The 16,686-nt window shown below is 39.2% G+C and overlaps 1 protein-coding gene across 1 annotated transcript in view; it reads left to right on the forward strand.

The window, feature by feature from the left end:
• LOC309474958 (uncharacterized protein) overlaps positions 1-15,649 on the forward strand; it is a gene marked incomplete at its 3' end in the record, with an annotated part of 42,626 nt that extends 26,977 nt beyond the window's left edge. Inside the window, exons 2-3 of the mRNA XM_082137577.1 lie at positions 14,519-14,845; positions 15,312-15,649. Coding sequence (XP_081993703.1) covers positions 14,519-14,845; positions 15,312-15,649 — 665 coding nt within the window. The remainder of the gene's footprint in view (positions 1-14,518; positions 14,846-15,311) is intronic.
• Between the last annotated feature and the right edge of the window lie 1,037 nt (positions 15,650-16,686).

Here is a 16,686-nt window from a genome sequence, read left to right on the forward strand (position 1 = left end):
TCTCGCCTCTGTTTGCCAACAAAACCCTGTCACCAACAGTCAATGGAGAGCCTTTTACCTTGCGGTCGTAGAGCTTAGCATGACGAGCCTGTTCGGCTGAACTGTGCCTCTGGGCAACCTCTGCTGCCTCACTCAGGTCTCTTTTGAGATGGGACACGAACTCTGAATGGGTAATGACAAGATCATTCTTTAGAACATGTTGAAACATTACATCAATCGGAAGTCTGGGAATCCTCCCAAACATGAGGTAAAATGGTGCAAAGCCGGTTGTTTCGTGGACAGTGCAGTTATAACAGAAAGTCAGCACTCTTAATGACTGGGGCCACTTTGCTTTGGACTTGGGGGGTAAGGCTCTAATCATGCTCCCCAAGGTCCTGTTGAAACGCTCTGTGATCCCGTTACCCATCGGGTGGTAAGGGGTAGTGTGCGATTTCTTTATCTCAGCCATATCCAACAGTTCCTTGATGAGCTTACTCTCGAAATTAGCCCCCTGGTCAGAATGCACACGCTTCGGGAAGCCATATATACAGAAAATATCATCCCATAAACGGCGGGCCACTTGTTTTGCTGACTGGTTCTTACAAGGAAAAGCAAAGGCCATCTTTGTGAAATGATCCGTCGCTACGAGAACATCAACAGACTTATTATCTCCCTGTTCTGCTGACCAGAAATCAATACAAATCAATTCCATGGGCTCTGTGGTGTGAATGTTCTCCAAAGGAGCACGAGCATTAGGCTCCGGCGTCTTACCAACAATGCAACGTTTGCAGTTTCTGACATAATGCACAATATCATGCGCCATACCTGTCCAAAAAAAACGGTGTCTGGCCAGTGAGAGTGTACGTGAGCGTCCTTGGTGACCTGCGGCATCGTGTATGCCATGAAGAACTTGTTGTTTTAAGCAATCTGGTACAATGAACTGATAGAGCTGCTTGTTCATGTTGTGATCTCTCTTCACTTTAAATAGCATACCATCTTGCAGTGTGAGTTTGTTCCAGTGCTTGAGCAGCTTGATTACACTACGAGGCTCCTTTGCACGCTCACGTTTGTCAGGTCTCTTGTGTCTCTGGACATAGTAAACCACTCTACCCACGGTGCTGTCCTGCTCCTGCATAGTCCGAAGAGTGCTTTTAGGCAGAGCAGTGGTGCAATCCTCTTTCTCCAAATGAGGGATGACCCCTGTCCCCATAACACGACTTGTCCCACCAGAGCAGTGTGCATCCAAGAGGGCGGAGATTTCCTGAGATGTAAACTTGCCCTGAGAAAGTGGGTGGGAGAGATCAAAGCCTGGTTCAACATCCGTACTCACAAGTTGACAGTTGTTTGTGCATCTGAAAGCATCTTGAACTGTTTCGTCCATCACACCATTCAGTTGATTTAACAAAGCATGGTATGGCTCTGTCACAAGGCGATGGCTGACACTGGACTTGACAAAAGGCTCCCTGCTGAGTGCATCTGCCACTATGTTCTTAGCTCCTGGCACATACTTCAGATCGAAACTATAGGATGCCAGCTTCGCTACCCAACGCTGCTCACATGCATCGAGTCTTGGTTTGGTGAGTATGTATGTGAGTGGGTTGTTGTCGGTCCAAGCTGTAAAATGACGACCTTTCAACCAGTAATGGAATTTGTCACATACTGCCCATTTTAGGGCTAAAAACTCAAGCCTGTGTGCGGGGTAGTTCATCTGAGAGCGTGAAAGCGTCTTGCTCGCGAAAGCCACTGGCCTCGCCATGTCACTGCCTCTGGGGATCTGGGAGAGTACTGCTCCCAACCCATCGAAAGACGCATCTACGGCCAATATGAAATGGTCATCAAAATCAGGGTGAGCTAACGTTACACTTGTAAGCAAGTCATGCTTTAAAGTCTCAAATGCACATTTGCATTCCTCAGTCCAATCTGATAGTGTGAGTTTAACATTTACAACTTTCTTTTTAGGATGCCTCCTTCTCTTTTTGAAGCACTGCGTGTCCGGCTGGGAGATGAGCTTGAAGAGGGGCTTCGCTTTGGCTGAACATCTCTCAATAAAATGTTGATAATACAACACCATACCCAAAAATGATCTAATTTTCTTAGGGCAAGGAGTGACGCCATCGGAATCCATTAAATCAGACACCTGTACACCAGTGATGGCCTGAACTTTTTCAGGGTCAGTACAGACTCCGTCTTCACCCACAATGTGGCCCAGGAATTTCACAGACCTTCTTAGAAAATTACATTTCTTTGGTGAAAGCTTCAAATTGTGAGTCTTCAACCTAGAAAACACCATCTCCAATCGGTCGAGTGCAAGCTGTTCTGTTGGAGCAAAGACCAAAAGATCGTCAAGGTAACACAACAGACTGGTGAAGTTCTTGTCACCGAAAATCGACATCATCATGCGCATAAATGTAGCGGGACTGTTTGTAAGGCCTTGAGGCATGCGATTGTATTCGTGGAGTCCGAATGGTGATGAGAATGCTGTATACTTTTTGTCTTCCTCATGTAATGGCACATTATAGAAACCGGATGTCAGATCCATAGTGGAGAAGAAGGCATTTCCACCTAGAGCAGCGAGTGCGTCCGACTGGTGTGGGAGAGGATGAGCATCTTTTACTGTCCTGGCGTTGAGCCATCTGAAATCATTACAGATCCTGGGGTCACCATTTTTCTTCCACACAATTACTAAAGGTGATGCGTACTCACTGTTAGACTTTCTTATTATGCCACTCTCCTCCATGTCATTCAGAGCTGTCCGCAGCTTCTCGTAGTGACTTGGTGGTATCCTACGATAAGGTAGACGAAACGGCTTGTCATCAACCAGACGGATCCTGTGCACGAAATCTTTGGCCAGGCCACAATCCATCTTATTCCTTGAGAATATAGACTCATGAGCTGTGATGATGCTGAGGAGTTTGTTTTTCCACTCGAGAGAGACTTCACATGCACTTAGGTCTAAATCGTTCAATCCCAAGTCCCTCAGAATGTTGGTCAACTCCTCTTCCGACTGTAGTGGTTGTTCGGAGATGTGACAGGACTGCGCACTTGACTGGATGTTACACTGGACACTTTCAACCTCTGTGAAATCCTCTACTGCAATGCATGGGGATACATCAGCGATTTTTGCATTCCTTCTCAGTGTAACAGGGCGATTAGTGGGGTTAACTAGTTTAACTGGGACTAAGCCATCACCAAATAGTGGTGTGATAACTCTGCCGACCAAGATCTGTTTAGGCCTGGAATTAGATTGGGTGGGCTCTATGACTACAGTACTTCCCACAGATACCATGGCCTTGCTAGGGAGTTTACCCCAAACTAGATATTCACTCTGTGGCTGTAATGTTACACTGCCTTTAAGTTTGGCGGTACCCACTTTGTCTGGCACAATATCTCCTTTCCACCTCTCTGTGTTGGAAAGTAAAGACAAAAACTGAAAGGATTCATCTATTCCATCTCCACTTGGCATGTTCATCAACTTCCAGTAGCCGACGGTGGTCCTCAGTAAAGTCAACAGCGGTTTGATAGCATTGCTGCCAAGAATCAGTTCTTCTGTCTGACCTGTCACAACCAGAACAGAGATCATCATTTTACATCCATAAACGGAGACTGTGACATCATATATCCCTTTGGGGTTAACTCTATGACCTCCACATCCAACAACGACAACATTATCTGCTGGAGTCTTTATCAGGGTAGGATTGGCTTTCAACAAGTTAGCTTCTGCTGCTTCGCTTATGGTGCACGCCATAGAGCCGCTGTCAATCAGTGCTTTCAGTGTTGGACCATTTTCGACAGACACAGGGGTATAGAACAGACTATCAGTCATGGGAACGTGCTGTAAGCATTGAAAAATAACAGTCTTGTCAGAAGGGACAATACTTTTTTGTACCTCATATACAGACTCACAATCCTCAGTATCACAAATAGGAGGCTGACTAATTAGATCTACGCTGCCCTCCCCCTCGCGCAGATCTGTTAGTTTCCCTGATTGGACGGAGGTAGAGTAACCCGTGGCACAGGACAGTTGCGTCGGGCATGGCCGGGTGACAGGCACTGAAAACACAAGCGATGCTCACGGCAGTGGACTAGAGCAGAGTGAGCTCCATCGTTACAGATAGCACAAGGTAAGGAGTCTAAACCATCAATCCTTGGGAGTCTGGCGTAGCGTCGACCTGAGCTAGGCTGTCGTATGCAGGAATTGCGCATTAAAACTTTCTCTAGCATGTCGATCACTCTCTCTAGATTAGCCTGCTCTGTAGATCCACACTGCTGTGATCCAGAGTCCTTGCAAGCGACAGAAGCTGCATTAACATCAACTTTGCAAAAATTTGTTCTATCAGTCCTTCCACAACATGTCGTGCTAGCAGGTTTGAAGCTGGACTCTGATTTATGGGCATTTAACACAGCTTGCACTTCATGGGCAGACCACTTGTCAATGGACTTGGATCGAAAGGTCAGGGCCAAATCTTTACTGGGACAATGGCGGATAAACATGTGGGCAATCTCTGTTCCTGGATTATCAAACGATTTGCCTTGCTCCATCAGGCATTCAGAGGCTACATCTGCTGCTTTGTTTAGCCTCAACCAGTAATCGTAAGGCTCTTCATTCTCATTAGGCAAAGTGGTGTAGAAGTCAGAGAGGGGAACTGGTGAGTACTGACTGCAACTGAAATGCTTACGGAGGAGACTGTAAATGGCATTGGGGCTGGTTTGGGTGTCAGATTCGCTGTTCCTAATCCAAAATTTTACTACGTCCTTTGCCCTGCCCCGCAGATGAACAAGTATCTCCTCAACATGTTCGGCAGTATTCATATTTCCCTTCTTAACAAAAGCCCTCATCAGATCTTCCCACTCCTCTATGTCAACTGAGTCAGATCCATCCCCTCTGAAGGAAGGAGGCTCTTTGACGTTCCTGTGTGTGACTAAGTGAGCCTGGGATATATCAACAGTGTTGGAAGGTCGAGTCAGAGTGGTACTGCCAGTATGTGGGTTGCTCTGTGTGTCTGACCCCAAGCTCGGTGGGTTAAGACGAGATATAATACTGTCGGCTATCTGTTCTCCAATCATTAGAGCAATTGAGCCTACTTGATCTAACAAATCAGGGGCAACATGTTCAGTGTGTGGTGTTGAACTAGTGACTGGTTGCCTATGTGGGTTACGCATATCAGTAATGTCAGGGGGGCCAATTGAAAAGTCAACCCTATTCACTCCTAATGCAACATTACTGCCAACAACAGGACTACCAAGAAAGGAAGCAGGTATCTGCAGTACACCTCTCCCCCTACCAACAGAAGCTGGAGTACGAGCTGGCGAATCAAGTCCTGTTTCGCTCATTATGACTACACTTCAAAACAATAAGATCAGGAAAAAAAACAGATCAACTAACAAGAGAAAACTGACCCAAAATAATCAAAATTATTAAAAAAAATCAGAGCATTTAAAGTCCTTTTTAATGTGCAAAGGATAACATAAAGATGTCCTCTTCAGGGAACTACAGTCCACGATGTCCGAACGAAGCCACAGCTACAGCGGTCCGTCAATGGCAGGCAGACGTCCACTCACTCACAGTCACGGCACCAATGTGACGGTCCTCTATGTATCAATCTCGTTGTGTATGTGGAGCATCTGCACAAGGGGAAACCAAAACGAATCAGGAAAGGCATGACATCGCAGACAGAGAATGGAACAGCCCACAGCAGTTATCAAAAGTTCTGCTCTTTTTTATTAAACTGGTTCAAATGTGATCGTATAGTGGAATGATTCTTTTTTTTTTTTAACAAAAGTACAAATATACATGTTCACAATTCTTTGTCTTTTCCACAGTAAAATGTAAAAGAAAATAAAATAAATAAAATCTCCAGCTTCTAAAGCATTTCTGCTAGATATGAAAACACAGTATATAAAACAGCAAAATGTTTTCAACCGGAATATTGCTGTTATAACATACATTTTTCACACAACAAAAATAAACATCAAATTCAATATATTACCTGCACAAGGGGAAACCAAAACGAATCAGGAAAGGCATGACATCGCAGACAGAGAATGGAACAGCCCTACACAACACACAGTAAATCAGACGGAGGAATAGCAGTAGCAGCAGCCATGCAACATATGCTACATTTAACATTCAACTCTAAAACTAATGACTCACTCGACGTCAAACAAATGGCATTCATCTCTTAGTTACATCACAACAAAAATACAGTGAAATAAAACATTGTGCAGTGAGATCTAAAGCATTTAGGCTATTATTGTCTCTGCAGCGTTTAACATGCGACTTACCACAGCAGTTATCAAAAGTTCTGCTGTGGATTACCCAGAATTCGCTATTTTTAGCACCGTGGCGCAATACCAAGTGACGCCAGCAGATGGCGCTGTCCCCATTTATGCAGGAATTTAACAACTATATACAACCCGTTACACTTGCATGGCCATTACTTCACTAAAGAGAATTGGGGATTTGCAGGCTCTGTCAATTTCATCATCCTGCTGCTTAGACTCTGCCCCTAGACTGGTCAAAGCTTTTAGATGCAGATGACTTAAGCCAGTGGCGTCATTTGGCGTCATTTTCCATGTGGGCTGCAACCCGGGGATGGCCACCACCAAGCAAACAGTGTCATACTGAGTGAGGGATGCTATTGCTCTAACCTATGAGGTGTGCCGTCGAGCTTTGCCTCTAGGGGTTAGGGCTCATTCTACCAGGGCAGTTGCACCCTCCAGGGCTTTAGCAAGAGGCACCCCCCTTGCAACAAATATGTAATGCGGCAGGCTGGTCCTCTCCACACACATTTATCAGATTTTATAGTTTGGATGCTTATGTTACTCTGGGCTCACATGTCCTTGAGTCGACATCCCAAGCTCATGACTGAGGCCTTTCTCATGTTTGTGCGCACACACTACACAACCTTGAGGGTTCCAGACAGAAGCTTTTGCTAGGGAATGTCTCAGGTTACTTGACTGTAACCCTGTTCCCTGAAAAGTGGCAACGTGATGCTAGTCTGCATTGGCACACTGGAGGCATGTTCAGGACGTCTCTTCAGACAAAGTGACTTGAAAATGCAAGGAATCTCTGTGTGAAAGGGGCTTAACTGTATCTGTCATCCCTCTATCTGTCTCTGACTGTGTCATTATGTTTTGTAATATATATCTAATATACTGTCCTCTTTGTTCTTTTCAATGTTTCTAGCCACTCTTTGCATCCTGTGATGGAACAGCATTCTGGAGCTGAATTGTTCTCCATTTTTGATCAGAAGTTTGTTGGACTCACTTGGGGCCTTGTTGTTTGGACATGTTGGTCTGGTAATGAAGTGGTGAAAATTAATCAGTGTCTTTGTGTTTTTTATTATGATCATGTTGGTCAACTATAGTGGTTTTAAATGTATGTCGTTTGCGTATTTCTTCTTTGTGTGAAGGGCCATGATGGCTAATTTGTTTCAAGTCATTTAAAAATATTTAATTTCATGTCCATTTAAAAAAAAAAAAAAAAATTTTGTAAATAAAAATGAAATCCAAATAATACAAAATACACTGTTTTATGACTTTTTTCATGCAGATTTTAAAGATATAAATTAAATAAATTTTGACCTGTTTTTCAAGATTAGTATGTTGATTTTTTTTTTTTTTGTGAAGTAATAGGGGAATTAAGTTGTGCATTATACAACATTTTATGTATTTAAAAACTTAAAAACAATTGTTTAAAGCTTATGCAGTTGATAAATAATTTACATTTAAAATTCAGCTGCCAGTCATTTAATATTCAGAAATAAGGAAAATATATTGTATACACTCCATTTTACATACTTCCTCTAGATATAGCAAATACAGAGATTCTGTAGCTTACTGTAAAAAAAATACAACAATTCAAAATTTACTGTAATCAGAGAATACAGTAAAATTCTGTAAATTAAATTACAGAAACGCTACTGTAAAAAATACAGTAATTGGCTGGCAACCCTGCTGCCAGTATTTTACTGTAAAATTTACAGGTAATTTTTAACAGTGTGGGTTCCAGCTCATATTGGTGTGGAGGGAAATGATTAAACAGATTTGATTGTGACAAATTCGCTGAAATTAAAGGCTGAGGAAATAATGAATGCCCCCTTTGGTAGGTGAGGTTAAATCATTAATTATAATGGACATAATGGACTAAAATCAACCCTATTTATAATGTATAAAATATATTCAATTCAATTCACGTAATTTTTATAGCACTTTTCACAATATACAATATACATTTCAATGCTGCTTTACAGAAAATGCATGTGTCTTACCAAGACTTACCATGTGAATTAAACGTGCTGCGTTCATATTCTGGGCTCATCTGCTTTTCTGTACACAGCACACTTTATTAGTATGGTATTTACTGAGTTTGGTCTGCTAATGTCATTGTCTGAGCCACGTGTAATTAAACGCGTTGCATATATTACGGGCTAATTTGCTTTTCTGTACATAGTAGGCTTTGTTTTATTAGTATGATGTTGTTTACAGGGTTTGGTCTGCTAATTCCACTGTCTCAGTAGGGGAGCGCGGGGCACAAAGTAACGCTTTTTGACTTTCTCAGTTTGTGTAAATCTACTTATGGTTCAGAGTATTTTTTTTTCCCCCACATTAATTTCCCACATGTCTATACAATGATGTGTTTTTGTTTTATTAATACAGTATATACTTTTTTCTTGATATACCCCGAAAGAATGGAAGTGAAATGTGACAACATGCCCCATAGGTGGGGTACATTGTAACATGTGAGGGGCACATTGTAACATAACATATGACAGCTTAAAATGTTATCTGATCTAATAAAAAGAATATACAGAACAAACTAAAATATTTTCTAAATAAAATACAATTAAAAAACTTTTTCATATAAAATAATGGCAATTTTTAATAATTAAATATAAACTAATTTTTGAGTTTTGACTATGAACGCATGAAAACACAGCTATACAGCATAGTTCAAAACAAATAAATAATTAGTAATTTCTGACCATTGACTCTCAGTCTTTATTCACCCTTTTCTCACGTTTTCTCAAAAAAACAAACCAAAAAAAAAACATAGAATATAATAGCATATTTCTGCACATTGTAACGCAGTGTTACAACATGCCCCGCCTGCACAACTGGGATTTAAACCCGGCTAGTGTCTTCTGCTAGTTAGTGAAGCATTAAATAACTATCTCAACTGTTAAATAACATCTTGGAGATTAAAATAATATCATTTTTGTCTTATTTTAAATAAGCACAAAAAATAGAGATGAAAAATTAACTTAAGTAAGAAATTTACTTTTGCTATGGTGTAATAAATGTCTATGGATATCTTCAAAACAAATATATAATTTTGGCGGAATTTTTTTTCTATATAGTGTTGATATGGCAACTAGTAAATACACAAAGTTTCGTCATCCAAGCATGTGCGGAAGTATTTAAAACAAGCGTGTTACAACTAGCCCCGTGTTACGTTGTGCCCCGCGCTCCCCTAATGTTAACTATATGGGGAGGCTGCAGACCTGGAGCCGGTAGATCTACGCCCCTAGCAGTTTTACGCCCCTGGCAGTTTTACGCCCCTGCTGTTCCTGATGCGTCCAGTAGGGGGATATGCTGCGAAATAACACCATTAAATCGATGCTCAAAACTTACACAATAATAACCGTCCAGTTCATAGATTTTGCCCGAATTTGTGTTTTTTGTTAATTTAAATATTAAACGTTTTAGTATAAATCTGCACTGCACTATGGATTAAAAAATCTCTAGATATTAGGTTGGGCTTCACTCAGCCTATACAGAAGACTATTTGTTTTCATGAATTAAAAAATAACACACATAGTTGGATCAGATGACAAGTAATGATATATGACCTACTATAGAATAGTTAATTGAATATTGAATACATTAATATTGAATAAATAGTAATAATAACAATAATAATTAATAATAATAGAATATTCACTGTATGTTTTTATACAGGAGACTGAGTGAAATATGTTGTTGTGAATTTATATAAAGTTACAATTAGATATTGAATACATTAATATTGAATAAATAGTAATAATAATAATACTAATTAATAATAATAGAATATTCACTGTATGTTTTTATACAGGAGACTGAGTGAAATATGTTGTTGTGAATTTATATAAAGTTACAATTAGATATTAAACATATTTAGCCCATTAGACATACAGCACCGTGTAATCATGTGGATTCTCGATTAAATATCTGCTGTACTATTCACTTAGTCATCATACAGCTACAAAACAGTGTCCTACATAGCATTTTATGAAGACAAACACAATTTATCCCTTTTCTAAAATTCCAAGGGCCATTTATAAGAAAGAGACAATATTTTTGTTCACAAAAACATTATTTATCAACACCATTTATGAATTATGATGACTCCCCTATGGCTTGCCACTCTGCTTTAACTGTTTTTCTATCCTCCTGTCAAAGTGCTTCTGCTCACTGATAAAAAAATAAAATAAAATTAAACAAACAAATGTAAAAAGGACATCCATGGTGAATTTGATTTTGTAGCATCATTATTCATTATATCAATTCATTTTTTCCTTCATTAGTGAAATTCTAAATACACCTCCGCAATTCATCAGTTCAGGACACATTTACAAAATAAAGTGTAATAGAAATGTATTGAAAACATGCTTAACAGTTTATGACAACTAGTCAGCCATTTTGCATTTAATGACTTATGCAAGGAACTAATGCCTAGATGTTTTGAGTATGACAATTCAACAGAGAAATAGCATAATAGGCCTATATTTTGATCAACATGACATAAAGAGTTGATAATGTAGGAAACAGCAGACAGTTGTACATTATGAATTGCATGAATGTACCAAAGCATTTGCAATTTGTATAAAATGAGAAATTGCTTTTATGATGTGCACAAGTGAAAGATGATGTGATTTCAGGTGTGATCTGAGAAATGCACCAAAGCAACTGAGATAAACTATAATACTTATTGGAGACCCGCAGCAGAATCACTGACCCCATGAGTCACAGACCACATAAAAGAAAGTGTTACGAGAACACAAACTGCCTTTTTAATTTGCATTTCATGTGTGTATTTCATAAAAAAAAAGCTAAACTTTAAAAAAATATAAAAAGGACATCCATGGTGAATTTGATCTAGTCACAGTGTGTGTGTGTGTGTGTGTGTGTGTGTGTGTGTGTGTGTGTGTGTGTGTGTGTGTGTGTGTGTGTGTGTGTGTGTGTGTGTGTGTGTGTGTGTGTGTGTGTGTGTGTGTGTGTGTGTGTTGCCCAGAATTTATGTCAGATGAGTGTGGATTGCATCAATTTGCTCCTGATCTTCAAAGTACAACGGCACAGGTACTTGTTGGTGGAACACTTTTGGAAAAAGTGTCAAGACACTTTGATTTCTTTTGGCCACTGATGATGGACTGTGCAGAGAAAATTTAAAAAATGACATTAAAAACATGTCCTTGTATGTCTCTGTAAGTCATTTATTTACTAGAGAAGCTATTGGTTTGGAATATGCAGTTAAAAAAGAGATGGGTGTTTATAGTTTATAAAAGTTTCGAGAGAGAGAGAGAGAGAGAGAGAGAGAGAGAGAGAGAGAGAGAGAGAGAGAGAGAGAGAGAGAGAGAGATTTCCATAGCTAAAGCAAACACACACCTTTATGGGATGCATCATGCAAGTTACTTGGCAAAGACAGAGTATGATAAATCCCACTTTAAGTGCACACAGCCTACATTTTAATCCAGATCAGTACGCTATTTTAAGAAAAATGTATATTTAGATATAAATGAGATAGTTAGATCATCTCATTTTATAAGAAACAACTCAAACCAGAAAGTAAAGGAGTCTTACCAGAAGAGGCAAGATAAAGACGGGCAACAAAAGAAAATTAATTTTGAAAGTGAGTAGAGAAGACTAGGGGCAGCTAAACTTACACGTGGTAAGCTATAACTTATAAATTTAAGCCAGACAGAACATCAACCTGACCGTCCAGAACTTTTTGTCTCTCGAAATAAATGATAGACCTATCCATTGATATAAAGAAATGAATTGATAACTACCTAGCTCTATCAAGCTATTCGTTTATAAATAATAAATGTTGCATCATTGCTAAACAACAATAACTTTAGCGGATTATTTATTATACCTCAATCAATTCGTGTCAATGTACAGCCTCCCCCTACTGGACGCATCAGGAACAGCAGGGGCGTAAAACTGCCAGGGGCGTAAAACTGCTAGGGGCGTAGATCTACCGGCTCCAGGTCTGCAGCCTCCCCTTACTCAATGTTAAACCTTTTCACGTTTGCGTTTTAGAATGTCACGTTGTCTACATCATGCACCCTAGCCTACATCCCCTAGGGGTCCCAGTCCATTACTTTTACTTTGACTAGTATAACAACTGCGTCTCCAGTGAAGCAGAGGAACGACACATTATTCAATCGGAATCTGCATTCACTTGTCTGAAAAATAAATAAATAAATAAAGGTTCTCTTTAATTTTCTCGCAGTGATTTTATTTTTATACGACCTAGAAAACACATTTGTTTATATCTCTTTCAATCAACTAATTCATGTATAATTATTTATTATTGCTGATAAATTGAAGTGATATGTTTTTGTGACAAAACAATGTGGACATTGTTATAGTTTTAAACCGGTTTGAGGACGCGGGGACACATAATCGAGTGCTGCGTTTCACCCCACATATAAAACATCGTAAACCCTACAAAATAATATTATATTTGCAACAATTATGTGATCGTAAAGATCAACGAACATGACGAAGCGTCACTACGTCATCGCGCTACAGTGCGTGGATAAGCATCCCAAAATATTACTTTCACTTTGGCGTCGATGTGATGCAGAGGAGGACCACATTTGCGCTATTGTGTATCATAAGATGCAATTATGTTTTAAATGAAAAGTGGTGGAAATGAAGCTTCTGTTGATGTTGCCTTTATTTCTCGTGTGTTTCATCATTCATGGTAAGATATTAAGCTTATGTTTTAGTCTCTCTTATCTAATCGATTTATATTCAACAGAAATGCATTCATCATTTGTTTTTTTTGTGTGTTTTTTTTTTTACAGTGGGTGTTGTTATTTGACCATTGTAAGACATTTAGGCTTGTAGACATCCCACTGTAAAAACTAATTTCAGGGAGTGGCATTCAGACACACAGATCAAGAATCAGCGTATAAATCTCAACAATGATGACATGAAATGAAAAGCTTCATGCTGCAGTGCATGCTGGGTACCAGCACAGTACAGAACTCATTGGTGCTTCATATTTCTTATTTGTGCATCCTCACTCCTTTTCTCGCGTCTCAGCTCCATCGACATTAGCATGCGAGGGAAGGATGCATGGAAAGAAAATGAAGACAGGCATCTTATTTGTATGGAATATACTTAATCACCCAAGCGTCGTTATCAGCTCAAAGGATCTGGCCTTATATTGTTGAAGTTTGGTTATTTAATTAATAATAGTTAATAATAAAGCAAGATGCCCAGCTAAATATATAAGATGTGTGGTTTATTTAAAATGCAAAGGTAAAACATACATTAAAATGATTGTGACAGATGTGAAGGGGGAGGAGAATTTATAGCTTGCATCAGCTTTCTCTACAAGATGTGCTGCGTCTGAAAACTGATAAACATAACACTACCTCAGCAGTGTGTCTGAAATCAGTTTCGCGAGGAACCTTCGTGTGCAGACGCTGCCTGCAAGTCATTGCCTGATAGAGCAACGAGACAATAAATCACTGCCTACGTTTTCAGACGCAGCCGAAGACTCCTGCATAGGAAACACCTGTGTATCCTCACTCCTCGTGCCTCGCCTCCTCGCAGTGCGGTTCGAGAATTGAGATGTCTTTAATGATGGGGTCGTTGTGAAGTGAACTTTCTGTGCACAATGTGTTTTTGAAATTTGTCAGATTGTCGCAACATTGCTGGATCTCATGCTGTAGACCCAAATTCTGTTCCTGGAGATCTAACTTCTTGTAAAGTTCAGCTCCAACCATGGTCAAAAACTACTAAACAGATCATTAAGATCTTCATGAGCCCTTGATAATTACAGACAGGAGTTTTTAACCCCTTCCCAGTCACCCCCAATTTTGGCAAGTGCTGCATACATGAAATGCCCAAAATAAAAAGGTTACTGCTCATAAGTAATTCTGAATAGAAACATACACACATACATTTAGAAAGCCAACACTTGAGAGTTTATAGTTCAAGACTCAAAATTAACCAGACTGTTATTAATATTGAGATATATAAGCTCAAACATATTTTGAACTAAAATAATCTGGGATCACCAGTGATCCCTGACTGGTAAGGGGTTTTTAATCAGGATTGGATCTGAATTCTGCAGGAAGCTCGATCTCCATGAACAGGGCCTGTAAATCAATAATGTTTTTTCTGCTGTTTGTTTAATTGTGGTACATTTTGAATCCAGACATATTTCCCTACACACAATCTTTATGAACATTTTCACATTACTTTCCTGTTGTATAATGTTGTTTGGCTAATAATGAACTGTTGATTTATTCTACAGGAGCGTCTGGTGCTGATACAGTTGAAGTGTCAGTGAAGGAGGGAGATTCAGTCACTCTAAACTCTGGTGTTCAAACAAACCAACAAGACAGAATTAGATGGTATTATAATGACACTCGCATCGCTCAAATCAATAGAGATCTCAGTAAGATCTGTACAGATGTTCAGTGTAATGAAGATACTGAGAGATTCAGAGACCGACTGAAGCTGGATCATCAGACTGGATCTCTGACCATCACAAACACCACAAACACAGACTCTGGAGTTTATAAACTGAAGACCATCAGCAGCAGCGACAGTGAAAAGATCTTCATTGTTTCTGTTCATGGTGAGTCATGTTAAAAGCATGTCTTGTACATTTAAATCACATCATTGATGTGTTCAGTGATATTTTTACTTTTTCTTTACCTGTATACTAAATCACATGCAGTATAAAGAATTTCTTCAAAACACTAGTGAACGTTGTCAATATATTTTAATCAATATTAGTGAAAACGTTTAGTTTTTCCATTGGTTGTTAGTTTTGACAGTTGGTTTTGTTCTGGTACACGTGATCTCTGTTCATCTTTTATAATCATCTGCATCTATTACTTCATGCTCAGTATTTTTAGTTCACCAGGAATAGAGGATTAGATGTAAAATATGTTTATAAGGACAAAACGTGAATAAACGTTGTTTTTCAGACTGAAAGTCAAGAGAGCGTGTTTTATCTCTTTCATATCATCCATTCTCTCATGTTGTGTGTCTGTCCCTCAAAACAAGATCCTTTCAGCATCTGTTAGTTTGTGTTTCAGGTGTTTCTGTTGCTGAACAAGAAGAAGAGGAGAGAAAGGAGGGAGAATCTGTTACTTTATACACTGGTGTAATAAAAAACACAAATGATGTGATGACGTGGTATTTTAACGACACTCTCATCGCTGAAATCACTGGAGATCAGAGTAAGATCTGTACAGATGTTCAGTGTAAAGAGAGATTCAGAGACAGACTGAAGCTGGATCATCAGACTGGATCTCTGACCATCACGAACACCAGAAACACAGACTCTGGAGAATATAAACTACAGATCAACAACAGCAGATTCAGGATCATTAGGAGCTTCAGTGTTTCTGTCTCTGGTGAGTCTCATTTGGTCATTAATAGTCCAGGCGTTTTAGGAAAAAAGGGTGAACAAATTGCAACAGAATCAAACTCAACTGATTTTGTATCCTCAATATGTCCTGAGTAAGGAAAAAAAAGCCCCGAAGAATCCCATTAGGGGAAAGTTCCGAAAAAGACCCAAATATATCCTATTCATACGCCTATTCATTATTTTTCTCACATGAATAGGGTAAAAAAATTAACCTTTAAATATCACCATGAAAATTACTGAGTTGATTACTTATATCAAGACAAACAAAAAATGTATTACAAGTTTTTAAAAATTGTTTGTTAACATGGACAAACGGTGCACAATCTAATTACAGATGTGCTAATTTGCATAAATATCACAACAGGTCTAAACATTGGGTATAGCCAGGTGAACATGTCTTGTTGAATCTTGTTGACAAATAACAGTAAAATACTTAATGTTAAGGTCTGAATGGAACCCATTTAGACTACCCATGAGCATTAATACATAGAGGCAGGAAGAAGTACTTTAGAAACCAGCCTTTATTAATTATTATTGCAGAGATGGGGTTTGGGGATGGGTCCGTGGGACTGTTTCTGGGGGACGAATCTGAGGCAAGAACAGGAGACAATGGTAAGGAGAATGCAGAAGACAAAAGGTAAGTAAAATAAAAAGTAAATCCCCAGAAACAGTCCCACGGAACCAGCCCCAAACCCCATCTCTGCAATAATAATTAATAAAGGCTGGTTTCTAAAGTACTTCTTCCTGCCTCTATGTATTAATGCTCATGGGTAGCCTAAATGGGTTCCATTCAGACCTTAACATTAAGTATTTTACTGTTATTTGTCAACAAGATTCAACAAGACATTTTCACCTGGCTAGACCCAATGTTTAGATCTGTTGTGGTATTTATGCAAATTAGCACATCTGTAATTAGATTAAGCACCGTTTGTCCATGTTAACAAACAATTTAAAAAAACTTGTAATACATTTTTTGTTTGTCTTGATATAAGTAATCAACTCAGTAATTTTCATGGTGATATCTAAAGGTTCATTTTTTT

Source organism: Leuciscus leuciscus (assembly GCF_965113295.1).
Source record: "Leuciscus leuciscus genome assembly, chromosome: 15".
Lineage (NCBI taxonomy): Eukaryota > Metazoa > Chordata > Actinopteri > Cypriniformes > Leuciscidae > Leuciscus > Leuciscus leuciscus.